Source organism: Protopterus annectens, chromosome 5.part0 (assembly GCF_019279795.1).
Source record: "Protopterus annectens isolate FY-2018-M chromosome 5.part0, PAN1.0, whole genome shotgun sequence".
NCBI classification, from domain to species: Eukaryota; Metazoa; Chordata; order Ceratodontiformes; family Protopteridae; genus Protopterus; species Protopterus annectens.
The window spans coordinates 1975791420-1975819376 of record NC_056735.1 but is presented as its reverse complement, the minus strand read 5'-3'; the positions used below and the strand labels follow the sequence as shown (position 1 = coordinate 1975819376).

Below are 27957 nucleotides of genomic sequence, written 5' to 3'. Positions count from 1 at the left end.
AAGGGGCTAGCTGCTCTACAGTCAAGGTACAACTGGCAGCGATTTCGCATTATCATGTAGGGCATGAATCAGGCCGTCTGATGACTGCTAAGCTTTGTAAAGCTTTCCTCAAGGGTACTTTCCTTCTCAGGCCCCCAGTCAGGGAGGTAGTACCCCCATGGGATTTGTCTTTGGTTCTCCAAGCCTTGACTAGCCCCCCTTTCGAGCCGGCGGCCACGGTTGATCTTAAATATCTCGCTTGGAAAACTGCCTTCTTAGTGGCCATTACTTCAGCTAAAAGGGTCTCTGAACTTCAGGCTCTGTGTTAAACCGCCGTATTTATCCTTCCATCCAGATAGACTTTACCTCAGGATCAATCCGTCCTTTCTGCCTAAGGTGTCTTCAGAAGCTAATATTAATCAATCTATTAATCTTCCTGTGTTCTTTCCCCATTACCAGAACAAAGGAGAATATAAACTGCATTCTTGGATGTGCACAGACAATTACGTTTTTATACTCATCGAACTGCTGGTCATAGACAATCTGACCAGTTTGTCTCCTTCACCAAAACAAGTTTAGGCAAGTCAATTTCTAAAGTTACACTATCACGGTGGATAGCTAATTGTATCCTCTTAGCGTATCAGAGTTCGGGAAGGCCTGCACCTCAGGGGGTTCGAGCTCATTCTACTAGGGCCGTCGCTGCTTCGGCGGCTTTTAGATCTAGGGTCCCCTTAGATGATATTTGTTCCGCAGCCACTTGGGCCTCATCTCATACCTTTATCAGCCATTACAAACTGGATGTGGTCTCCAGAGGTAGGGCGTCCTTTGGCTCTGCAGTGCTCCGGAATGTTCTTCCATAAAGGCCACCCAGGATTCAGGTAGCTGGGGACTCTGTCCCGAAGGTTGCTGACAAATGAAGTTCCTACTTCAGATTTGGAAGTTATGTACTCACCATAACGTTCCATCTGAGTAGATATCTTCATTTGTCTGCAACCATCTCCCCCCTCCTTCCCCCTGACCTTTAGGATCTGTCTTGGATTAGCCCCTTCCGGGGCACTTTTACATTGCTTATATCGGGCAAACTTGATCTGAGGTCAGTTAGGGTTGGCAGGGGATTATGAGTAAAGGGAGGAGCTAGGAGCTCGGATCTATGCTGTGGTAAAAGTTGCCGGCTCGGATCCGAGATCGGATCCGTATCCCAAAGGTTGCAGACAAATGAAGATACCTACTCAGATGGAACGTTATGGTGAGTACATAACTTCTAATTTCAGTCTGAAGATAAATCCATTTCCCCAGCAAAAAGTGTTATGATTTCCTGCAACTGGATTTTTATAGCTTGCAACTGTATCTCCTGTTTTATCAGCTTTAGATGATGCTTTCTTAACTGCTTGCAGGAAGAACTTCCTCAGAGGTGCTGTTCTGCTCCCACCTGTCCAGTTTTTCCTTGCTACATTTTCATTTCTCTTGGGCCTGGGCATCTAAGAGAGCTACTTGTTTTTGGGCAAATTGCAGTTCAGCTTGTGATGACTACTTACTATTCCAGACTCTAGTAGTATTTTTTCCCCTTTAACTGTATAGTGAACAGTTTTCCCAATGTTTATTCTCTCCGTCTGTATGTAGGCCCTTGGCCTGCTCTTCTTCTAGCTTCAGGACATCTCAGCCTTGTTCAGAGAGAGTTCCTGTAGCCATGAGATTGTGCCAAGTGACAACTGTATTCATTGCTTGACAGCATGGCAGAGTAGTCAGACCTATTCAGTCCCCAGTTTATGGTGAATTCAACAGGGGCCATGGACTGCTTTAAAAGCAGCCTTTTGTCCCACAGAATGGAAAAAGACCCCTGTCAGCCTGCTCCCTATTCTGTGGTCTTAGTAGGACCTGGTTCTTCATTAGGTGAGTCTAAGTCCTCTAGCTGTCCTTCCATATCACTGTTGCAGTATTCATCACCTCTGAGATTTCTTGCCAAGGATAGTCCAATGTTCAGCCAGTACACCAAAGCCTTTATTACCTAGGATGCTACATGTGTCAGACTTGTGCCCCCTGCACAAGTGAAAGACAGAAAGATAATGTATGCTGCCAACTCAAACCTTTGTTGCTACCAGTCCAAACCCAACTGTTGTATGTTGGTCTGAATGCCCCATTTGCTGGTAATACCAAGCATACGTCTTTTAGATATGTACCCGTTGAGGTTCTTTTTTTCATTTCCGCACATGTTTAGTGGGTTACATGTCTTCCAAGAAAGGAAAATATCCGTGTGGGAGGCAGAATCCCCATAAAGACAACCATGATACATACCAGTTTTGCTTAGGTGCATCTCACATCCACACTCAGTGTTCCATCAGTCAGGCCTTTGCACCCAAGACCTTGCATAGCTGGCTTTCTTCACTTTCCACTTACCTTGAGAACCAATGTCTCAAGCTTTTGGCTCAGGGTACTTTGTCAGGATCTGCTCGTCCAGTTGTGCACCCACTGATTAAAAAGATAGCCAAAAAGTCTAGGCCTGAGCTTGCAGCTGTCCAACCTCCAGCAGACATCTTTCTTGAGGTCAGCGAGGTCTGAGGATATCTTGGCATTACCTTCAGCTTCTGCCGTGACCTTCTCTGAAGCCGGATGCTGTTTCTAGTTTTGCCTTCAGGCTTTACCAGATATCAAAGCAAAGCTTTTGTATGTTCCCTTGGATAACCAGAATTTGTTTGGTATTGCTGTGGCAGATCCTTTCACGACATTACAGGATCAATGTATGGTCTTAAAAGATTTAAAACCGATTTGTTTCTCACCTATCCCAAAGTTTCAGAGGAGCTATCCCAGTAAGACTGCTTTTTAGCATAGCAGTTTTCCAAAAGTAAGAAGGCTCCCGAGCATGTTTTTTTCTGATAAGCCTACTTAAATACCCAGGCCACAGAAAGTCTTTTTCTGACAAATCTGCAGACATCTGACTGCTGTACTTTCTTCTCGGCCAGGTTCCCTTTCCCCTCAGGCTTTCTGTTTCTCTCCCAGTTTGGCAGGTAATTACCACACCTCTCCATTATCTAGCAAGGGTTACTTTATGACCTGGAAAACCATTCTCTCTTTTTCTATTGTTTTCCAACCCCTTGTAGAACAGCTTCCTCATTTTCCAGAAGTGTTGCAGGGTCTGCTGGACCAGGGTACCATTCAACCAGTTCCGCAGACAGAGAAGGGTTTGGGTTTTTATTTACGGATGTTTCTGTTCCCCATAAAGGAAGGGTCTTTGAGATCTGTCCTAGATCTTTCCTGTCTGAACACCTTTCTCATAGTACCTTCCTTCTGAGTGCTGTCTTCAGATTCTTATTTCCTCTGTTGCTTCCCCAGGCCTTTCTGGTCTCCTTGGATCTGAATGACTGTTACATTCACATTCCTATCCACTCTGTATTTAGGAAATATTTGCATTTCTCTGTTTCTTATTTTTGAGTTCTGTGCTTTGCCCTTTGGGCTTTCAACAGCCCTAAAGGTGTTCACCAAATATTGAGTCCCTGTAGTTGCCTTTTGCAGGCTTCAGGAAATTCAGTTATTTCCTTATCTGGATGACCTCTTGCTTTAGGCTTCATTCCATTCCAAACTGGAGCAGGATCTTCATATTACCTAGCTTCTGTTGCACAGCCTAGTGTTCATCATCAACCTTTCAAACGTCAGTGTTGACTCCATCTCAGAACCACATTTTCCTTGGCTGCAGGTTCCAGTCTGTTGCAATGCTGACATTTCTTCCTGCCTCCAAGGTTTTATTTCCTGTCCCTATTTCTTCTGTCCCGTCTTCCAGCCAGGGAGTTTCTCAGGGCTCTGCGTTCATTGTCTTCTCTATTCCGTGCTTCTCTGGGCCAGGCTTCATATGAGGAAGTTTCTGTGGTACCTGAAATCAGTCTGGCTTTAACACCTGCACCCGCTGGACCATCTCATTCATCTGCTGCCTTGTCTGAAACTGAAATTTCACTGGTGACTTTGACAGCTCTCTCTCAATCCAGGTTTTCATTATACCCTCCTCAACCATCTCAGGAACTCTTCAGATGCTTCAGAGCTGGGTTGGGGAGACACTTTAGGTACCCTAAAGGTACTGGGCCTTTGGTCCCCTCAGCAGAGAATGGATCACATCAACTTCGAGGAAATGCAGTCTCTCATTCTGGCCCTGCAAGCTTTCCATGCTGTCTGGGTCCAGGGTCCCTTGAAGGTATTTACGGACAATATCACAGGCATGTGGTACATCAACAAACAAGGGGGCATAAGGGCTTACCTTATTTGCAGACTTGGCCCTTCAAGTGTGGGACCATCAATCTGCAGGTCACCCTACAGGCAGTCTTTATATCTTCACATTGCAGTCTTGTGGCAGATTCTCTCAACAGATCCAGGACACAGCCTCATGAATGGATTCTTCACAAGAATATGTTTCTGGGCATAGTTCCTCGGTGGGGTTTTCCTCAAGCAGATCTTTTTGACTCCCCTCTGAACTCCCTTAGTTCTGTTCCAGAGTCTCAGGTCCTTTGACTTGTAAGTTGAAAGCCATGACTTTTTCTCAGAAGGGAATATTCCTGTATGCCTCCCCTTTTTTCTTCTTCCAAGGGTCCTTCACAAAATCCAGAAGGACTCACTGGTTCCCTCTCTTATTCCATCTGGCCAAGAGCAATCATCACAAGTTCCCTCACTGCATGGATCTTTTCACACAGGACAAAGACATTCTCCTTCACCCTCATCTGCCCACTCTTCAACTGATGCTTTGGGTGATATTGATTCCTTTCCGGCACCAGATTTGTAGGACATGCTTAGGGTCCTGCAGAAAGCCAGGAAACCAATACCAGAAAGTCATATTTTCTGGTAGGTGTCTTAAAACATCACCAGGACCCCTTTTCAGAGGGGTTACCCTGGTTCTTTCATACCTGTGTGAACTACTGCATGCTGAATTGGCATATTCTTTAGTGAAAGTTCAGTTGTCAGCCATTTTTACCTGTATGCCACGTACTCCTCCTTTGGCCTCTAGGTTTGAGGTCAAGCAGTTTCTTAAGGGGGTCCTTCATATTAGACCCCCTTGAAAGCCCTTTCCTCCTCTGTTTTGAGATCGTAATTTTTGTCCTTGAAAAGCTGACTAAGGCTCCCTTTGAGTCTAATGCAGGTGCTTCTTTGCAGCATTGCACCTGCTAGACTGTTTTATTGGTTGCCTTGACCTCTACCAGAAGGGTATCAGAGTTACAAGCCTTCATGACTGTTCCTCCTTTTTTCATTCTTCATAGAGACAGGATGTTCATCGTGTTTCACTGTTGCAGTCATCACTGTAGGGTTCTACCTGCTGGCAGGCAGCCCTCTCGGCCAGAATCCCAAAGTCTGGGTCCGGCGTCGGCTGTTCAGTCATGCTCCCTGACGTCAGTGCGCCAGGAGTACAAAGCTGCCAGCTGATGCCATGTTCTCCAGTCTTTCTTGCCGCGCGGTCGGTGAAAGCAGTTCGCAAGTGCCGGTCGGCTGACTCCTGATATTTTCTCGTGCTTCAGTCCGAAGACTTACTTCTTCTTCTCTAAGCTAAGTACCCCATTGGGGAAACTTTTTTTCTTGCTCCAGTCCGATGTCAGAAAGTTAATTGCATTTCTTGTGGGAAGCAAATACCTCATAAGGATTTCCATTCTTACTGTATTCCTTGTTTAGGCCCTGACCACGACGTAGCTAGTTGTCGGTTTTGTGCTAGAGTTAACCAACGTACAATTAAGCGACGGTACGATTTTGCTTTTCACTACTTTGGTAGGCGATTTAATTATAAAATGCCGTCTGACACGCTTCCGACTACTGGAGTTCACAAACGATGCAAGGATAAGGGACAGGCCTCCGAGGTCCAAATCAGACTACGTTTTACAAGCAGAGCCAGCTTCTGGTTCGGCCGTCGTCAGTGAGGTGCTTTCGCAGCCCCTGTCGTCGGCCATTTCAGAACCGATTGCCGAAACGGACTCCCACGAGGAGCCAACTAGGCCTTTGAGCACTTCAGCTGCAGGACCTTCGGACAATGCTCCCTCGGATGGGTCCGGAGCCGCTGTGCAGGTACTGGCTTCCGAGGGGGTTTTCAGGCCTACACAGCTTCTGATAAAGGCAAAGACAAAAGGCAAAGCCTCCTTCTAAATCTAAGACACCAGCCCAGGCCTCTTCTGATCCGGGACCCAAATCTCAAAAACAGCTACTTAAAATGGCGGAGGACTTACTAACCATGATTAGGGGTTCACATCCCCCTCCAGACCATGATTAGGGGTTCACATCCCCCTCCAGACAAAAGGCCAAGGCAAGAATTGGATTATGATTCTTCTGATCAGGCATCTATTTCTTCGGTGTCTTCCTCTGACCAGGATTATTCTTTCCCTCCTTATGAAGATTCTGATGCTGAGGAATCAATTCCTTCAGCTCCCCCCCCCCCCCTGAGGATTTCTGATTTGGGGAAACTTTACATGAAATGAGGGAACATTTTCACTGGGAAGGACAGGAGTACTCGGAATCTAAGAGAAGACTTAGGGATTTCCTTCTTCTTCCCCAACATAGACCCCTGGCTATTCCTCCTATTTTGGATATTGTGGATGATGCCTTTTCTGAGGCTAATTTAACCCCGGACTCCTTTCCTCCAGCCCCTGCTAAGCCTGACAGATATTACAGGGTCCCTGATTCCCACCAGTTCCTTTACAAAAATCCTACTGCTGATCCAGAAACCATTTCTCAGGGTCCTAAGGGGGTTAAGGCCGCTTCTGCTAAAAACCCTATTCCAACAGATAAGGATTCTAGAGCTTTGGAGAGATGGGGCAAAAAAGTTTACACTTCTGCTACTTTATCTATTAGGGCTTTAAATTATTAATTTCATATGCTAAAATATCAGCATTTTCTACTGTCTGTTATGAAACAAAAGCTAGCTACAATTTCTGCATGTGCAGATAATAAGGAATTGCACTATTTGATACATGCCACTGAACAAGTGGGGAAGCATGGTTTACACTGTGGTTTTGATGCCTTGGAGGCTTCTTGCAGGGCGGCTGCCTCTGGCACAGTCATTAGAAGGCATGCTTGGTTAAAGGAACAAAACTTACCTGATCAAGTGAAAGCAAAGTTACTGGATGCTCCTGTTCAGCATAATGTTTTGTTTGGGTCTAAGGCTGAAGAGGTGATAAAGAAAATGGAGGATAAGGCAAAATCCATGCAAACGGTTAAGGATTTCTTACAAGTTCAGCCCCCAAGATTTAGTAGAAATTGGCCAACTAAAAATTGGTCCTTTCCCAACTCGGACAGGCCTCAGAGGGTAGATATAGGTGCTCCAGAGGGAGGGCCCAAGCACAGACCTCTTACAGACCAAGACAGTGGACTGCTTCCACCCCCAGGGGTGGAGAGGACAGACCTCAATCTTATAGAAAACAGGCTCAATGACTCCCCATGCAGGGCTACAGGAACTTCTCTCCTGGAAGCCGCTCTTGGAGGAAAACTCTCAGAAAAATTGGACTTACATAACCCAAGACAAGTGGGTTCTGGATGTAGTTTCAAGAGGTTACAAATTCCACTTTCATACCTTACCAAGACCAAACGGATGGCCAGACGTACCAAAATAGTAATGGTCAGAGGCCTTAAACCAGGTGGGATCCCTCATGGCTATGAGGGCCATAGAACTGGTTCCACAATCAGAGACTGGGCAAAGCTTTTACTAAAGACTCTTTCTTGTTCCCAGAAAGCAAAATTCATGGAGACCCATCCTGTATCTATCAGTCTTAAACACTTTCCTGGAGATACCAAAGTTCAAGATGCTTACTCTGCAGCAGCTCCTGCCAATGTTGAACAAAAATGCATGGATGGTAATATTGGATTTAAAGGAGGCTTACTTACACATCCCTATCAGACAGGAGTGCAGAAAATACCTCAGGTTCAAGGCCGGCTCGAAACATTACCAATTCTCTGCACTGCCCTTTGGCTTGTCTACTGCGCCCAGGGTCTTCACCAAGTGCCTGGTACCAGTAGTAGCTTATTGCAGACTCAAGGGAATTCAAATTTACCCTTATCTGGACGACTGCCTTATTCAAGCAGACAGCAAGGATGTCTTACTCCAGCATCTAGAATTTGTTCAAAATCTTCTCAAGTACCTGGGATTCACTGTGAACATAAAGTCAAATTTGACACCCACACAACAGATAACATTTCTGGGTGCTCTCCTAAACACAACAACCCAGATTGCATTACTGACATCCGAAAAACAACTACAGCTGGCTTCAAGTTTCAAAACCTTGGCGTCACTAACTCAGCTGACTGCAAGGAAATTCCTGCAGGCATTGGGTTACATGGCCTCCTGCATCCTTCTCATACCATATGCAAGACTACATATGAGAAAAATACAATGGTACCTAAAAAGTGTATGGTCCCAGCATTGCCACAGTCTGCACACACAGATTTCTGTCCTGCCTTGTCTACAAAAGGAATTCCTTTGGTGGACCAAGGCATGTCTTCACAACAAAGGGAAAGCCTTCAGTCTGCCTCCAGCCAGCCGAGTGTTAACCACGGACGCCTCGGATTACGCATGGGGAGCCCACTTGCAGGGAAAAGGTCTGCAAGGTTTTTGGACAGAGGATCAGAAGCACCTACATATCAATTTAAAAGAGATGTTAGCTGTTCAGAATGCCCTCTTGGCTTTCAGGGATCTTCTACAACCAGGACAACTCCTGATACGGACAGACAACACCACAGTTATGTGGTACATAAACAAGCAAGGGGGTTCACACTCCTACCCCCTTTGCAGACTAGCCATGACTCTGTGGAACACAGCTCTAGCTTGCAAAGTGGATCTACAAGCTCAGTTCCTGCCAGGGAAACAAAATATTCTGGCAGACAGCCTGAGCAGGAACCTGTCAGACCCACACGAATGGATGCTAGACACCCAAATATTCAAGATGATTACAGAAGCCTGGGGCTGCCTGGACATGGATCTATTTGCATCCCCCCTCAACCACCACTTACAGATTTTTTGCACAAGGACATGCACTATTATTCAGTTGGAGAAACCTCTCTGGGTATGCCTTTCCGCCACTACCTCTTCTTCCATGGGTATTATTAAAGATCAAGCAGGACAAGCCCAAGATGATGATTTTACTGGCCCCAAATTGGCCTCGACAATTTTGGTACCCAACACTGATGAATCTATCCCAGGAGCCACCTTGGGTTTTACCTCAGATTCCAAATCTTTTGTCCCAACACCAGGGCCAGGTTCTGCACTCTCGTGTCAAAACTCTCAGCCTGGCAAATTCAGGGTCTATGAATAATCCTTTCCTTCCCAAACTGGTCATGGATGTTATTTTAGAAGCCAGACGGCCTAGCACTAGAAAATCTTATGCAGGTAAATGGAAGAGATTTTGCACCTGGATGCATGCTCAGGATTCGGATCCCCTCATTCCTAATATCCCTCTGATTTTACTTTACCTGACAGACATGCTACATAAGGGTTTATCCTTCTCTTCCATAAAAATACATGCCTCAGCTATCTCTGCACATTCCAATACAGATCCTCCAATCTTTTCCCATCAACTTCTGAAACAATTTCTCAGAGGAGCAAAGAATTTAAGGCCCCCTAGGACACCACCCATTCCCGCCTGGGACCTCAACTATGTTCTGGAAAAAACTCACACTGCCTCCTTTTGAGCCTGCTGCCACATCTGATATCAAGTACTTATCATGGAAGACAGCTATCCTGCTGGCTTTGACTTCAGCCAGGAGAGTCTCGGAGTTGCAAGCACTCATGGCTGTGGAACCTTTTTTCACCAAGATAGGGTGTCTTTAAGGACTAATCCTACTTTCATGCCTAAAGTGGATTCCAAAGTGGCTTTAAATCAAACTATCCACCTGCCAACTTTTTTCACTAATCCTCAAAATAAGGGGGGAAGGATCTTGCATTCCTATACACAGGCAACTTCGTTTTTACCTGGACAGAACCAAGAACATCAGGAAAACAGAGCAACTGTTTGTTTCTTATGCAACAAATTCAAAAAACAAGCCATATTAACATGTTCACAGTTGCAAACATTATACATCACATATACTCTTTTGTACTGCTATCATCAATCCAGCATTACATAAATTGCTTAGTTCTTGCCTTCCCTTAAACATTACTCTTCCTCTAAAACATTCTGCATATATTGTTCCCACAGTTTCCATTCTTTCTCTATGTAATTTGCTGTTACCCTTAAGATCCCAGTTTTAGATATTTTATCTCTGTTACAATATTCACTACTTCAAATATGTCTGGTTTAGACTTTGATTTTCATTTTCTAGAAATTGACTTTTTTGCAGCCACCAGAATTAAACTTAACAAGGCCTTACTGTGTCTAGGCAATCCAGATCCTGTATCCTAGCTCAAAAAAATAATTTCCTTAGTTACAACCATCTGCTCACCAAATATTTCTGACACAGTACTCGTCTGCCAACTCTTTACACTCTCAGAACATATGTTCCCAGTTACCTCTTTTCTTCTCCATCACACCAACAACATTTGACTTCTACCTTAGAAAAAAATCTCTGCTTGGTAAGGTTACTATCGTATGTCTAAAACTGCATCGGTCAACTGATCAAAATGTCGACCTGAAATGCTGAATATGGATCATCGATAGAACAGCCAAATCGTAACTGAATATATCGACACCTGTAGTTCGATGTATTCGACATAGCAGAAGGTGACGTCAGTCACCCATGCTATGCACCCTAGCATACCATTACGCTCTACGGTGAACGGTACATGTACTTAACTACCATACTGCAAATTATATATACCAACTCCAAGATCACCCTGCAGTGAAGAAATGGGTTTAATTCCCTGTTCCTCACTGTACCATGATCTCTGCTCAGAATGCAGAACTCAGATAATCGAAGTACTCTACCCATTTGCTGTAGTCTGTTCGATGTTACCTGGTTCGGTATTTTGCCTCCTGGAAAACTGTTTCGACTACCCCAGGCTTGATCACCTGCCGTTTGGACAGCCTATTTAACCATATAAAAATACCCTATGCAAACATTTCAAGCAAAAATCCTAAATCTCTCTTCCCAGTCTTTTCTAATCTCCTCTGATTGATTCCTATAGTTAATGTGCAATATTTTATATTCCCTACCAATTACCTCTTTTTAACAGCAGCTTCTGTTCTAGATTCAACTAAAAACTCTATCAGAGCAAGTCTTTCACTTAGGATCCCATCTCTGTTCGTCTTTTCCTGTACTTTGATATCAATCCCTGATAGGGAAGCCAATTTCTACCCTGCAGTCCAAATGTCTTATTTGACTCTTCCCATTCTGTTACTTTTCCCTCTCTGTTTGCTCCCGATACTTTGGTTTCTTTACCAGTTTTCTCTAGTAAATTCCAGTTCGCTATTGCCTATTCTATGTACCCTTAATTGCATTCATCCCTATCAGCAGAAACTCCTTTCTCCATTCTCATGTTTGGTTCTTATAATACTTTCTGTTGCTTTATGATTGTAATATTCTGTATGGATGCTGCTATTCTCCTTAAGGATCTGTATCCAAATTCCCACTCTCCTTATGTCTTGAATCCCACCCTGACCCCTGCTTCATCATCATCATCCCTTTCCACTTTGAATTGTAGCGTTTTGCTTGTGTTGTATATATGAGCCTTAACTGTGTAGCTCTAAAATATCCCTTCAAACCAGGTAATCCTAAACCACCTTATTCTATTGGAATGGTTAACTTATCCTACTTAACTCATACTATCATCCCCTCCCAGATAAAATCCTTTATTAATTACTATCCACAACTTTTCCTCTGCTTGATAATGACATCTGACCTGTGTATTAAACTAATCAGACTAAAAACATTTTCACTGCTTGTATCCTGATATCCATATCTATAAAATCTGTAAACAAGGACTTCCACTTTCTCAGTTTTTGTATTATCATTTGTTTAGTCTCTTCTCACATATCTTTGTCTGTCATAACAGAATCTTTTTAACCAATACTCCTAAATACCTCATTTTATTGTGTCCCTATAAATATGGGTATTGCTAAACCAATTCATGCTTGGGTACATAGTTTACATGTATAGTCTTTGGTTTATATTTATTAATTTTATATCCTGAAAAACACGAAACTCTCAGAATCTGATGTCCTTCTCTGACTTTATCAGGTACAAAATAATATTGTCTGCAAGTAAATTCAACTTTTTTGATTACCATACCATTTATATTCTGAGTCCTTTATTTTCTTTGCCAATGGCTCTAAATACAATGCAAGTAAAGGGGAAAGAGGACACCCCTGCTTAGTTCCTCTGTTCAGACGCAACTTGTCAGAGAGGAACCCTCCCACTTTAATTTTTGCCTCTGATCCCTCATATACCCTTCTACTTAACCTTATTATTGTATCAGGGAATACAAATAACTTCCATTGCCCTAATAATAAAATCCCAGCTTGCTTTGTCAAATACTTTCTCTGCATCAAGATACACAAGAAGCAGCGGTATTTTACATTCTGCTTCCCTCGGGATCATTATTTTTCTGTTAGTTATCAAATGTTTGCCTCCACTCCACAAACCACATTGATCCATATCTGTCAGTTTTGACAAGCACCTTTGCCATGCTTTTAGCTATTGTAGACATAAACGCTTTATAATTGTGGTTTAAAATTGAAATGGGCATATATGAAGCTGTGTCTGATGGGTCTTTACCATTTTAAGTATTACAACCACCACAGCTTTCTTTCAGGAAGTTGATGCTTCCCCTTTTAAAATACTGTTAAAGAAAGCCTTCCAGATCTTTGTTGCTTACTTCCCTCATAGCTTCCAAACTTCCACAGGAATACCATCTATACCATGGAGACTTTCCTGCAGATTAATTATACACCACCATTTTTATCTCATCTCCTCCTATCTTAACTGTTGAGCCTCATCTACACTTAAACTTGCCATACTTAAATCTTTCATAAATATTTCCATTTTCTTTTTTTTTTTTTTTATTTCTACATTTTTCTGCTTTATACAATTTTTCACAAACTTTCTGAAATATCTCTAGTACCTCTACAGCTCTAGTTATTTTTCTTTTATAGGCTTAAGTTTGACAACAGGGATGGCCCACTTCTTATCAGATATGACGGGTCATCTTGTAATAGCAGATCTGAAATACTCTGGATATCACTAGTAATGCAGCCTCCCATTTAGCCCCCTACCAGGGCTGGGGGAGGAAGTGGTCAGCCTGTACTGCATCTTCCTCACCCCTTCTAGGATGTGATCTGCACTTCACTCCTAGTCTACAAATCGGGTCTCCTTTCTGTTCTGTTCATAACCTATTTCTTTACAGATACTTAGGAATGCACCAACAAACTTCTGGAGGCTAATAGCAAAAATTGCATCGTGACAAAAACATTTTGAGGATGTTCCAGACATTGAGTAGACAAAAGTGACAATTGTTCACTCGATCAGCATTCAGGCGGACACACACACACACACACACACACACACACACACTGCAAGTACTTCAATATCCTGTGTGTGCATGTGCATCTGCGCTCACACACAAGCACTTCAGATTGCGCATGCAGCAGACTTGATCACTCGCTCACACTCACATACATGCACACATTGCAAACACTGTAGACACTGTTCACTCTCTTACCTTTCAGACACATGTACAACTCATATGCACAGCACTCTTTCGGCCACACCAAACTTTCGCACAACTCTTTGCTCATGCTGTAAATCACATCTACATTGCATATTTGTGAGATTGTACGGTATGTGAACTACTCCCCACTGTGTCCTTACATAAACAAAATAGTTAGGATTACACTAGCCATGCATGTTTGTGCACTCACACTCTGCGAACAAGTGTACTTGATCAATATATGAGCAAATTAAGAATGCCCTTTTAATGAATGACTATGATCAGCTATCACTTGACCACCAGTGGTTCAACTAGGACTACAATAGCCCAAAAAACATTGATTTCAACCCTGTTAGTAAATACCACATTGGCAGACTGTTTCACCCAAAGCTTCTATAACTGAGACGGAGTACTTGCATGATTACACTTTGATGTTGCTTATGGCTCCATTATCTAAAGCAGGAGTGTCCAACCCGCGGGCCGCATGCGGCCCTCAGAGCTCTTCCATGCGGCCCGCGACCCTTAAATTTAATTTTAATTTAACTTTTTTTCCGTGTGTTTAAATGTCCGCATACTTTTGCTGTTCTGCGCATGCGCCAACTTTCTTTTTTTCACGTTTTTTTCATACCAGCGTCTTTCCGCTGGTATGCGCATGCGCGTAAACACCGTTCGGGCGTTTTTATATTACTGGTAAACTAAAGAAAAGCTGAAGCGAGATCATGGAGAGAGGATTTACTATTTCGTTGTGTACACACCGACTACACTACAACATATCCAAAGGTAAGTTAAGTATTTTGACACTGTGTCTGCTCCCTTAGTTTAGAATGGGTTAAGTCTGGAAGGTGCATTTTTGGAGTTTTTTTTGTATTAGTGGCCAGTTTGAAAGGGATCTGGCTGAGTGCTGTCTGTATTTCTGAGGGTATACTTGACAATCTGTATTAGCGTCTTGTCTTTAAAGGTGGACAACATCCAGTATTAGAGACTGTAAGGGTGGCAGTGACTCATTTCATACTGTAATGTAAGCCGTTGTCCATTCTTTATTGTAGGTAGTACATTGGTGTTTTTTGTTGTTAGCTCAGTTGATGAAGCATGGTGGTATTAGTAGCGGAGTTTGCAACAATAAGGGGCAGTTAGTGTTCAATCCTAGGAGTCCATTAATGGCTATGGAACATCTGGCTTCTGGAGTGAGGAGATCCGATATCAAATAATCTGCTTTAAGTTCTCCTACCTAATACTTTGTTAACTTGGGTCTCTAAGTAGAGAGTGAGAGCAAGAAGAATATAACATTATTCCTAAGAATTGGAGGTGGTTGTAGGCAAAATGTTGAGGGATCAGTGATGACAGGGATAAGGGCATGTTTAATTTTTTTGTGCAGCTTGACTGTAGTTGTGTTGGTATTTACAGCAAGCTAGCCTAACTAGTTCCAAAGTACTGCAAAATCAAACTGTAGCTTTCTAATTATTTCATGAGTTGAATTCCCATACCTAGTGACTGTGTAATGTATGTAGATGTGGTTTTCAAGTGTCAGGAAGTCATTATTAATAAATGAGAATACAATGGCTCCAAGAATGGACACTTGTGGGACTCTGCAAGAAATGTTTCCATTTACTGAGGAATCATAAGCTCCACATGTGGTGTAGGATTGATTGGATGGGTAGTTATGAAACTACTGTAAACCTCTGGAGAAGCTGAGTATTGTATACCTATTTAGTAATTGCTTACAACTGACTGTTTCAAAGCCTGTATTGAGGTCAAGAAGTATTGTACCAGTTATCAGACCAGACATGGTACTGTAATTGGAATGGAAGAAGTGTTTGACAGTCATTCACAAGTGATTCTTTTTCCAAGTAATTTTGCTAGTGGGCAACTGTTGGCAGTAGGGTAGAAGTCTGAGGATATTCTACTAACCGTTAAGAGATTTTCAATGTCAAATAGTTTCATAATTTTATTAGGTTTAATAGTTGCTTCACACTTAGGTCCCGAGTAACACATGGGACTTGCAAGTTCATGTGTAGTTCAAACATTTTTTAATAATTGTAGTACTACATTAACAGAGTATAACCTAGTACTAGCTTTTTATTTATTAGTACTGGTTGATAATAATTTTATCACTACTACTATTTATGATAGTTTGGATGAACTTGGGTTCTTAGTTTAAACTTAAAGCTAAAATGTCCGTTTTTAAACAAAAATACTTTTATGTATTTTATGCATTTTGTTAATTCTAAGAAACTATTGTACTTAATGTTTTTAGTACTGGATGTACTGTTAATGGATTATATTTTTTATTTTTAAAGAACATCTTATATTGATTCCACCTTTATTTATAATAGGAAGATCTTGGTCAAAAATCTTAATAGTTCTTGTTTTTGAACTTATTATTTTAGCGTGAGCAATTGATCACATTAGACCGCATAAACCTGAGGTCTCTTGTTTTGTTTTTTTTTTTTTTGCTCTTCAGTTAATGTGAGACTTTTTTGGTCCTCACTTGCCATTTGCCCCCAGACCATTTCTGTTGACTCAATGCGGCCCTTGCAACTGAAAAGGTTGGACACCCCTGATCTAAAGGGTGATGTTCCAGGTAATAAAAAGGAATAGGTATTCTTTTTCACAATGTATTCATGTATGAGGGAGTGACGCACATTTTCAGTGTGGGCAGAGGAAAAAGAGCAGTCATTTTTCTGTAACACCACCTGAATATTTCCTGTATGATTCAAGAGTATAATTTTCCATCAAAATGTGTCTGCATGCTTACATTGGTCTTACTGTGCTAACTTCTGTAAAACAGGTTCTATATTGAATGCCTTCAAAGAAGAAATGTGTCCTGGGTGTTGGATATAAGCTGTGCATTAGAAAAGTAAGCACTATATTCTTTAAAAAAAACTGCATTATCTGCTGCTATTTTAGTATCATAGAAGACTGTATCTTTTACTGGAGCTTCTTATAGAATTTCAGAATTACATGTGCTTTGTGTACATGGCTTTATTTGCTCTTTAACAGACAATTTTATATAAGACAACTCCCCACCATCCTGCCGTAAGTGGTATCAGAGAGGAATTTTAGTCCATTTCAGCTTGGACTTTTTTTTACTGCAAGAAGGAAGACAGGTTTATGAGATGTTCATAGGCAAGCACTGGTGCTCTCTGGAAAAAAAATGCTTGTGTTAGAAAAAGCAAATTCCTCCCCAGAAGATAAAAGCGTTGCTTCCTTCTCTACAGTATTGCCTTTAACTCATCCTACAAGATCCTACTACTTTCATCCAACAAGTGGGCACAGAATCCACGTGCACTTACACTAATCCACACAATCAGAAAGCATCTCTTAATTAGAATATCTCACCACCTAATCTCTGGAAGATGATTCTCATCTTCCTCCTATTACCGTTTGGGCATAACCTAATGGTTAGATGTAAGGTCACGTCCGCTCTACCCAAATAATTAAAATGCCTTCTCAAAATGCTTAATCTGCATCTTTCTGTGTTTCACGACACTATAGGTACTTGATAGCTGGAGACATTAACCAAAATACTGGCTCCCATAGTCTCTTCACTAGCTCCATCTCTGCAAGTAGCACCTCCTAATCATTTCTAACCTCTCCACATAAAGGAATCAAGTTCTTCCACATCAGCATCCAAAGTGCAAGTAATAAATGGAATTCACTTGAAGCATGGCTTGAATTGAATTCTTTTGACATTCTGTGCATATCAGATTCTTGGCTAAAATCCACTCCTTACCTCTCTCCTTACTTGTAGCCAAACTCTTCCTCGTTTTTTAATTACAGAAATGACATCTCATGGTGGTGGTGATTATAATAAAACTTCACTACACATTTAAACCCCTGCTTGGTTTAAGTAATAATCCCTCCTGTGAATCATTTCATAGTCAAGTTTCCAATTAACTTCTCAAATCCTCCTCCTTCATAACCTTGGAGTGTGGATGGCATCTTGGAGGATATTCTATAGTTTTCTAATGACAGCAAAATCATTCTGTTAGGAGAGTTTAACTTGTGCATATTGAGTACAGAAAATCATAGATCCCTTGACTTCTATCGCATTTTGGACTGACCGTTTATAACCTCCCCAACCAGAGACAACTCCCTCTTAAACCTACTAATTTCAAATATTCAACTCAAAATCCAAGGGATCAACACCCTCCCTAATTCCCTAGGTGATCCCTGCACTATTGTTGGAGTATTGTCTTTTAAGTGACATAAACCTATGCTTAAATTAATTTAGTCCAGGCATTTCCCTGAATCAAAGGGAGAATAGCTAAAACTGAATGCAACTCCATTAGCTAGGATTTCTCTCTATAAGGACAAATACACTGAAAAATCACTCTGCTTCGTCAAGATACTCCTAACGACACAGTTACTCCTTTAAAAATAAAAGAGGAAGGAGTAGCAACTATCAATGTCTAACGCTTTCCATTAGACAAGCTTTTAAAGCTCATGACCAAGCCTGGAAATTATGGGGAAAAATTCCCTTCAGAGAGACTACTTTAATTAATCTCCTTATTAAAAGAATGTAAAGGTGCTGTGAAGGAATCCAAAGACTAACACCTTAGAAACAGACAAGCAAGAATGTTGTCTTAGGCTTAGCTTTTCTCTCAAACCGTAAAAGACATCTCCAGCATACATTTTCAGACTTCTACAAAAAGAAGTGTACAAATGTATATCAAAATGCTGCAACAGTTAATAGAATGCATTTCTAACATCCCATTTTCATAGCATGTGCAATGAACTACTCGGCTGACATTTCTCTTGGGTGACCAAAGTTTTCCCAGGCAGCTATCTCTCTTTGCATTTTAATTTAAGCACATCACTGTATACTGCTAGGTAATTTCCCAACATCTGTGCTCTCCACCACTTACCACTTAAATCTGGCAAGCCATGCAGTTACCAAACACCCAAGTAGCATTTTCAACCAGTTTTTCAAATTTTTCCCTCTCTATTCAAACACATACTCTTTGTCCTTCTTCCCAAGACACTCCTCTAGTAAGCCACAAGATTACAATCTTGTCTATATACTTTGACCCATATCAAAACAATGTAAAGATTAATTTGCACTCAATATATGGGGTACATCAATTCTTTTTCCTGATTTACCTCTAATAGACCTTCAACATGGTTTCTGTGAAGGCTATCACGTCCTCAATGCCATCTTCACTAAAACTAATCATATTCATTTGTACAACACCATGGAGGAAGGGCATGTGTGCAGGTGTATTCACTGATCTACAAAGAGCCTTTGAGAGAGTTACACCCCTTCTTTTACTAAAGCTACAAAAACTGGACTTTGGCACAAATGTTCTCATGGCTATGCAACTACCTCTGTCATTTTCTGTACCAAGTAGAGCTTAACTCTCCTCTGTAGGTACAGTTTCAGCAGAAGTGCCTCAGTTCAGTCGTAGGCCCAGTAATGTCATTAATGACCTCAACAGTGTTGTATTCCCAACATACATGGTGCTTTTATGTGGATGACCTCTTACTCTATCACTCAGTCACCTCAATCCAGGCAATGGAGCAATCTCTCCAAAGACTCCATAGCCCTGTGCAACTACTTTATCTACAATAAAATCAATTTCAACTGTTCCAGATTGGTATTTATGCTTATTTTTGGTACCCAACATAATTGATACAAATAACAAAATATCCCATCAAATTTCCTGTCACTACCTAAGACTAAACCTAGGTCCTACACCTAATTCTCAAATTAAACTAAACTCTTGTTCTAGAATATACTGTCCCAACTAAAGATATGCTAGTCCATTTCATGCCATCTCACTCCTGAAGCTAGGTCAGCATTAGCCATCTATGCTTATACCAAGACTGAAGTATGGGTCTCTCCCATTCAGTACACAACACAAACCTACTGAAAACTACTATAAACAAAAATTTATAGTGCTCAGTCTCTGCAGGGAGCCTTATTGTTATACCCTTAAGAAAGCCATCGGGCTTCCCATAAATGAAGAGATGCTTTCCTTCTTCCCTGATTCCCATATAAACTGATCAGCTCCATGTACTGCCTCTCACTCTCTAACAAAGTACTATGCATGTCCTCTTTCTATGGCCCTTACAGTAGTTCAGGCAACACCACTACATTGTACAGACCCAGTTTTTAAGAAACCCATTGGTGAAAAGAACGTTATCAGGTTTGTCCCAGCAAACTGGAGCAAAGTTACCTAAGGAATTGAGAAGTGAAATGACATACAAGTCTTTCATGGAAAAACTAAAGAATCCCTTGGCTACATTTAATGAGTCTCCATTAGAAACGTAACCTGAGAATACCTTGCTCTCCCATAGCATCTCTCCACTATATCCTATACATCAAATGTCTAAATGTAATTCTGTAAATAGTTCAAAATTAATTTTTCTTTCCTTCTTTAACCTCTCTTCCGAATGTAATTTCAAGAACTAAATTAATTCCACTTACCTCTTTTATTCCATTCTCCACTTGATGACTACAGACTTCTTTCTCTTCCATCTATTTATTTGCATATATTTGTCTCCTTAATACCTTATTCCATCTGATTAAGCATTTTTAACTTGTATCAACATTTGTTTGGATAAATTCTAAGGTTTAACTTAAAAATATTCCAGTTTTGTTGTTTGTGAAATTGTATACTTAACCCCGTGTCTTTGATAGTTGTATAAATGCCATTGAAGTATTGCTTTTATTCAAGATTGTAAATATTGTTAAATGTTCTGTGAAATTTTTCCTGTGGCCTGGATCATAGCTAAAAAGGGTCCATGGACTAGCTCATCTACCCAGTTAGCAAATGGATAAATGTTTGTTTTTGATTAAAGTCTAATAGGGTAAGCCAGATGGCCTATCTGAAATGTCTTGGTAATTTTACATCTGATGATGTAAATCTTCATTCATTCCTTACTGATATGACTTAAATTCCGTCCTCAGAACCAACACGGCCGGTACCAAGCTCACAGCAGCCAAAAACTCTCAGCTAAGACCTACCCACAATGCCCCTCTCATAGTACCTTCAGATCTCGTTTGCTGCGTTCCTCGTCAGACGTGCCAAGCCTTCTCTTAAGCTAAGTGTAGCTTTTTTGTGTGGTTAAATCTAGTTTTTAGTGTTTATTAGCCAGTTTTTCTCGTCTAAAGTTGCTTCTCATTTCTACTTTCTTATTTCCTGACTAAAACCTACCCACTGCCTTGGTAGTTCTTTTGTACCATCGTTGGTACTACTCTCTTTTCTCTACCTTAGTAGGCCCTTCTCTTACCTTTTTTGGTATTTCTTAGTACCATTGTTGGTACTCTTTTCCTAGCTATCTGCACAAAAAAAAAAGAAAAAAGGAAGAGCTTTTCGCTATCCCTTTATCTTCTTGTTTGGTAGTTATAGTTTCAGTGTGTGGTAGTACTAGTGTGTTATAATGTCAGATAAGGCTAAGCTTGGGTTCAAGCAGTGTGTTAAGTGCGGGCATAAGATGCCCAGTTCTGATGGTTTCTAACATTTCTTGTGACATTTGTTCTAGCTTCAGCAACCGAATGCTGGCTGAACGCAAGAACAAGCTTATTCTAAAGGGTATACTGAAATCACCCTTCGCTGAGGCTGTTTCTGGGAAGGAGGTCTCACCACCTCCTAAGCATAAGGATGTGAAAAAGTGTTAGGAGAAATGGAGTCTTTCAGTTCCGACATCCCCATCCTCCACAGAACCGAGTCGACACCGGACTTCTTCCGCTGCGTCATTGCAGACAACTTCGGCACTAGGGTCCCTGTCTTTTCCCTCTGTGCCATCCTTGATTCTGACTAGAAAAAGAACTGAGACAAATGAACACGCCCTCACTGCACCACTTCTATTAAAACAATCCAAATGGTATCGATATCCACCTTCAATGGACCAAGCAAAACATAAAAGTTTTAAAAAGTTTTGTTTGGAGTTGCCATAACAACTCCCTTTTCTCCAACATTAAAGAAGTTGGACCGCCCCTCAAATCACAGATTTGATCGTCTATGGCTTTAAATTTAAAGGAATGCTGTGGGAAACTTTCCACATGTCTGGCCAATGCGTTTTCCTTTTTTAACTTTCTAATACTGTATAAGTGTTCATAGATTCTCTCCCTCAGTTTCCTGCCCGTTTTGCCTATATAAAAGGCAGGACAGGTATTACACTGAGCGAGATAGACCACTCCCTTTGAATTACAGTCGAACTTCTTGTTGATTTTATAACTGACATCTCTAATTGTAAAATTTTGGCCAGCATCTACCTGTGGACAATATGAACACGTTACATTTCCACATTCCATTTCTACTCGTTGGATTTAAAGGTTTCCACCTTTTTTGTAATATACTTTTTAAATTGGCACCTCTTCTAAAGGTGACCCTGGGCACATCTCTCCATATAGAGGACAGTCTATAGTCAGATTTTACTAGTTCCCAATTTGCTGGTCCCTCAATCCGATAATAGGGGCTCAATTCTTCCGCTGCTGGGGCAGGCCATGCTGCGACCTGTTTTCTTCACCCCTAAACAACAAATGCAGAAGCTACTTTGCCCTGATCCCCCCTCAAGGGGAGTTACCGAGGGATGCTCTGACGCACGATTGGCCACCAGGTCTACTGTACGCCTTTCCTCCGTTATCCCTCATCCCGAAATTTCTACAGAAAGCTCAAAGGTTGAGAAGCAAAGTGATCCTCATTGCCCCCATTAAGTCTGGTACCCATTCCTATGGCCTCATCTGATTCACAGCCCGTGGATCCTGGATCAATCCCAAGAACTGCTGTCTCATCCTCGGGGACTGATTCACCCCAGCCTCCACAGCCTCAAGCACACAGCTTGGTTTCTCCACTTCTGATGATTGCCAGGCTAACTGATATTTCATCCCCTGTTCGTGAGATCCTTCTGGTTTCACACAAACCTTCCACCAGAAAAATGTATTCCAGTAAGTGGACTAGGTTCTCTAGATGGGCCGAAGAACATAACATAGACCCCTTTTCCATGCCTATTCAGAGGATCCTACAATACCTCACTACCCTGTTGCACGCTGGAGCTTCAGCATTGACAATTACAGTGCATTTAGCAGCTATTGAAACTTTCGCAATGGAATTGAGAATTCATCTGTTATGTCACACCGACTGTGCAAAACCTTAATAAAAGGACTATTACACATTAAACCTCATGTCAAGCCTCCTATAGAGCCATGGGACTTGACTGGTGCTTCATTAGTTAACAAGTCCTCCCTTCGAGCCTTGTAACTCCTGTGATATAACATTTTTGTCTTGGAAAACTATACTTCTAGTAGCCCTTACCTCAACAAGAAGAGTATCTGAGTTGCAGGCCTTGAGTGTCGAGAGACCATACCTTATTTTTCATAGAGAAAGAGTTTCTCTACATACTGACCCCTCCTTTTTGCCCAAGGTCATTTCTGTTTTTTCCATTAACCAATACATTGACCTATCTGTTTTCTTTTCTCACCATTCAAATAGAGGGGAATACCTTCTGCATACCCTGAATGTTCATAGGCAACTTCGTTTCTACTTGGACAGAATTAAATCTTTCAGAAAAAAGGATCAATTGGTTGTGGCCTTTGCAGGACTCAGAAGGGTAAGCCTGTTTCCAAAGTAACTTTATCTTCCTAGCTCAGAAACGCCATTACTTTCATCTACTATCAAAACACAGTGTCCTTGCCTTGCAAAATAAAGGCTCACTCTACTAGATCGATAGCTACCTCAGTGGCCTTTCATTCCAGAGCCTCTATGGATGATATCTGCGCAGCAGCCACTTGGACAAAACCTCATACCTTTATCACTCATTACAAATTGGATTTGGCCACCATGGAATGAGCATCTTTTGGTTCTATGGTGCTGAGGAATGTCCTTCCTTAGGGCCACCCAGGACTCGAGTAGCTGGGGACTCAGTCCTATCAGTAAGGAATGAATGAAGATTTACAACATCAGATAAAGAAGTTGTGTCTTACCATAAAGTTCCATCTGTGTTGTAGATCTTCATTCATTACTTCTAGCCCTCCTTCCCCCTGCCTGGATTCCTGGTGGACTTGAGGATGTCCATATTAGTTAAGGTACCTGCTTAGACAGAGACTCCTACTATTACTGTTACTATTACTATTATTTCTATACTATAAGGGCGGGCAAACTCAATCTGAAGACTGAGAGAGGCATTGTGGGTAGGTCTTAGCTGAGAGTTTTTGGCTGGTGTGAGCTTGGTACTGGCCGTGTCTGTTCCGAGGAAGAAACCGAAGTCCTATCAGTAATGAATGAAGATCTACAACACAGATGGAACGTTATGGAAGACATAACTTTTTTTTGTTTGTTTTTTTTTACAATACCTACAACTGATCAGGGGATTTGGGGGGCTTGCAGAGGGATCATACTGTAGGTCAACAGTTTATTCTGAGGCTTATTTTGTGATGCAATTGCAGAAGATATATGTGAGCTCTCAGCCAGAATCTCAGCTTATTTCTTGTGGGTTTTATCAACACACTGATGGGATATTTCTGCTGAAGCGAGATATTACAGCTGAATGAAGTACTCTCTTTAACAGAGCTAGAGAGTATTTGTTCATTAGCCAGGATGCACAGCTTGCACCCACCCTTGTGCATTTCTGGTTGTATTTATTTATCATTTGCTAACCGGGTTAGTCCTACCAGGGTAGTGGCCTTTTTTACAGGTGAGATCTGCAGTGGTCTTTACTGTATATAGTTTTAAAGTGGTCTTCCAGGCTTGTTTTTGTAAAGTTCACAGTCCACAATGTTCATGACTGCATCAGTTTACCATGCCAGAGAAAACCTCACTTTTCAAAAAAAAATAGCTTTCTGGTGCAGAAGAATTAAAGAACATTTGAGCAGACATCAGGCTGGAATTTGTGGACATTAAATTAAGACAGGTAGCACCTGTTACAAGACCTACATTGCAGTGGATAGAAAATTGCACAAAGGGACAGAGGGAAAGTAAGATACCAATGTGTTTAGATTAAAGGAAAACTCTGCCCTCTCCCACAGTTTAACTCAAACCTTAGGTTTCTTTTCTCCCTACAATATGGTTTCAGTGTTGTGTAGGTACCAGAAACCTGCTTGTACTTTTTAAAACTTTATTTCCATGCATTGGAATTAAAGGAAAGCCCACCAACCTTTTTTTAAGCTTAACTTCTCATACTTTGCAGAGAAATTCGTCTCTGACTGCATGACATATCACACATTGTTAAATCTGTAGTTTCCCCTGTTGGATACTGCTGTCAATCTAGATGGGCAATTAATCCTGCTAATGTCAGGAACACAGCAGTTGATGCATGTATAAAAAAAGACAGAAAGCTGTGGAACTGTTTTCCACTGGTTTTATTGCAGAGAGGAGGAGAACATAACACTCCCCTTTCAAAGCAAAGTAAACCAATTAGATCAGCTAGGGGTTTAAAGACAGTTGTCACCACTTCAAAGTTATTTATTTATATATATAAAATTGTGTGTGTGTGTGCATGTATATATGTGTGTGTGTGTGTGTATATATATATATATATATATATATATATATATATATATGTGTGTGTGTGTATATATATATATATATATATATATGTGTGTGTGTATATATATATATATATATATATATATATAACGCACACACCTACACATAAACATATCTTATTTCTATATATATATATATATATATATATATATATATATATATATATATATATATATATTTGAGCAATATGGGTGCATACAATTCATTATTTATAATAAACTTAACATAGAAGAGGTAGGCATTTTTAATGTATACATTCTAGTAAATGTTGCCTGTACAATACAAAGCCAATGTATATGTCAGTATTTTTCTGTTGTAATTCTAAGTGCATTTATTACCTGTTATTATCTTTGCCAATGTATCTTGAGTTGTGGCTGAAAAGGGGCTTGGGACCAGCTCACTTTCCTGGTTATCGAAGTATAAATAAATGTGAAATAGAAAAAGGGGAGATGAACAGGACAGAAATAATTAAGGAACTAGTAAAGCACATCTTAATTCTGCATCATTCATGAGAGAGGAAAAAAATCTCCCACTGAAGGCATTGCGAAGTAACAGACAGACTTAGTTTGGAGTTCTACTACTTGTGATACAGCAAGGATCATTTACTGCAGTGAGAGTTTTCACACCTCAGTATGAGAATGTGAGGTAAGGTTTGTCAATTCTTTTAGAACTACAAAATAATCCCTTTACAAAAGGCTGCTATTTGCCTACTTCTTTTGCTGGAAGTAGTTAGCTATTTATAGCATAGAACAAGCTCTGACAGACACACAAATGAGTTTCAATCAGGGAAACTTAGAACTAGTTCTGTTACATAAGGTGTGTTTAGCTGACAGTCCTTCACAATCATGGCATTCTATCATAATGGCATGAGAAAACACCACTTCCTTATGCCTGGCATGACTCCTATAAAGAGGACTTTTAATGAATTCTGGGAAGAAGGAATGAAAGCAAGGCAGGCCCTATAATCTGCCATTTTGAGGTAAACGCATTAAAATTGTAAAAGCAGCACTTGGAGTGATTTTTGAGGCATTCAGATACCTCAGAAAACAAAAATACAATGAAGAAGACATGTTTTTTGAGTTCTAGGGTGCAGGTTTCCTTTAACTGATAGCTTCTTGTCTGTTGGAGATCTGCTATCACAGTCAAGTGAATGCACTCTCTGTATTTCCTCTTATGTCACCTAATAAAATTCTCAGTCCTGCTTTGCCCTGCATTTTTGCATTTGTGTTTTTTAGTGGCTTGCATTCAGAGCAAGTTATGTTTTTGTAACTTACCGTGTGCTTTCATTTGCAGACCATTTTGCATGGGTAACATAGCACCAAAACTTGGAAATAAAGACTTTTTTGTTTTAATATTGTGAAATTCAACAAAAGATGCCTTTCACAAGGTTGTATGTGCATTTGCTAATCAACATATGACCATTGTGCTTTGTGCAAGTCTAATTTTCATCTTCTGTAATTTTTCTATAGCTAGACTAAAAAGTGACTTTTTTGTTTTGTTCTCCATAGGTGTAGATCTACAACTGGATTCCCCAAGTGGAAGAGAAGTTAATGCACAAGTGGGAAAGTGTCATGGTAGGAATGGTGGAAACATTTTTTGCTGTGTTTTATTAGGTCTTTATTTAATGCTTACAAAATGTATATTAATAGTAAGCATTAAAACATGATGATGTACAAAGGTAAGGTTCATGTTTCAACCCATTTGTAACATCAGATACTTGAGTTCATGTTCCAGTACTGACACTGTATAAGAGCATAAAGGATTAGGGGGATGCTGCACTACTGAGGTGCCATTCTTTGGATGACACTATAAACAAGCTATATTAAGCAGGAGTAAGTGTAAATCTGTTTTAATTAAAACTGATTGTGCTAAATTTTCAACATGTAAAATGAATGAAATAGATGAAAGGAGCTGTGAAGTTTGAACTGAAAGTTAAATGTGTTCAAATATCCAGAGATTGGCAGTGGCCCATTTTATGTGAACACGAACTTGGACTCAAACCCCTCCCCATGAGTTAAAATACTTGGAGAATAGGGATGGCATTATCCATTTTTAAAACCAAACAGAAAGACTCTCTCTGCCTCCCTAAGGAGAAATAATCTGGCAGTTAGTAGAGAGAATTAAGGCAGTGAGCTGTCAACAAGTTACTTCATGTGGCTCAGGGTCCAGTTCCCTCACCCTCCATTTACCTGAGGAGGTTGTTTACGCATACAGTACTTCCAGGCTGAGTAGAAAACTTCCATATTTATCAGTGATCCATCCAGGCTAAAAATGACATTTTTGTTTGTCATGTGGGCCTTGTGTCAGAATTATGCTGGTGGATTGCATTTCTGGATAGAGCATAGATTGGATTGTTTGTCTGTGGAATTATGCATCTTCATTTGGGGCTTCAAAATCAGAGACAAATGGAAATTCAGTGAATCACTTCTGCTTCTGGTAGAGACAGATCCAAATAAGCTGTTAGCATTCTTCTTTATGCTTTTTGTTTAAAAATTTATGTTGTGTTTTGCTTATGCACCATTAAAGGCTTTTTAAAGCCTAGTCATGCTTTCCAGTTGTATTGGACAAGGGTTGATACCATAGTTTTTATGGGGAGTATTCTATAGCTTGGGCATGAGTGGTAATGCATTTACAAGCTCTCCTTCTAGTATTGACATGGGTGCCAGACCAAGGGTAAATTTTTGAATCCCCATCTGCTAGTTCAAGTTGTACTTGAACAAGTGCAAGGAAGAACTCTGTTTCACATGGATGGAAGTCTGTTCCAGAGAACTGGTAGTTTGAGACCCACATCTGCCTCCAACAAGTCTTATTTATGTTACAAATTTAGGTTTAGATACCTAGATTGTACATTTCTCATACTGTTTATTTTGCAGATGTGCAGTAGGTCCATCAGAGCTAGATTAG

The 27957-nt window shown here is 40.8% G+C and overlaps 1 protein-coding gene across 2 annotated transcripts in view; it reads left to right on the top strand.

Moving 5' to 3' along the window:
* BORA (BORA aurora kinase A activator) overlaps positions 1-27957 on the top strand; it is a 1242116-nt gene that overhangs the window by 387022 nt on the left and 827137 nt on the right. For both annotated transcript variants that reach the window (XM_044071743.1, XM_044071742.1), the window contains one exon: positions 26562-26627. In XM_044071743.1, coding sequence (XP_043927678.1) covers positions 26562-26627 — 66 coding nt within the window. The remainder of the gene's footprint in view (positions 1-26561; positions 26628-27957) is intronic.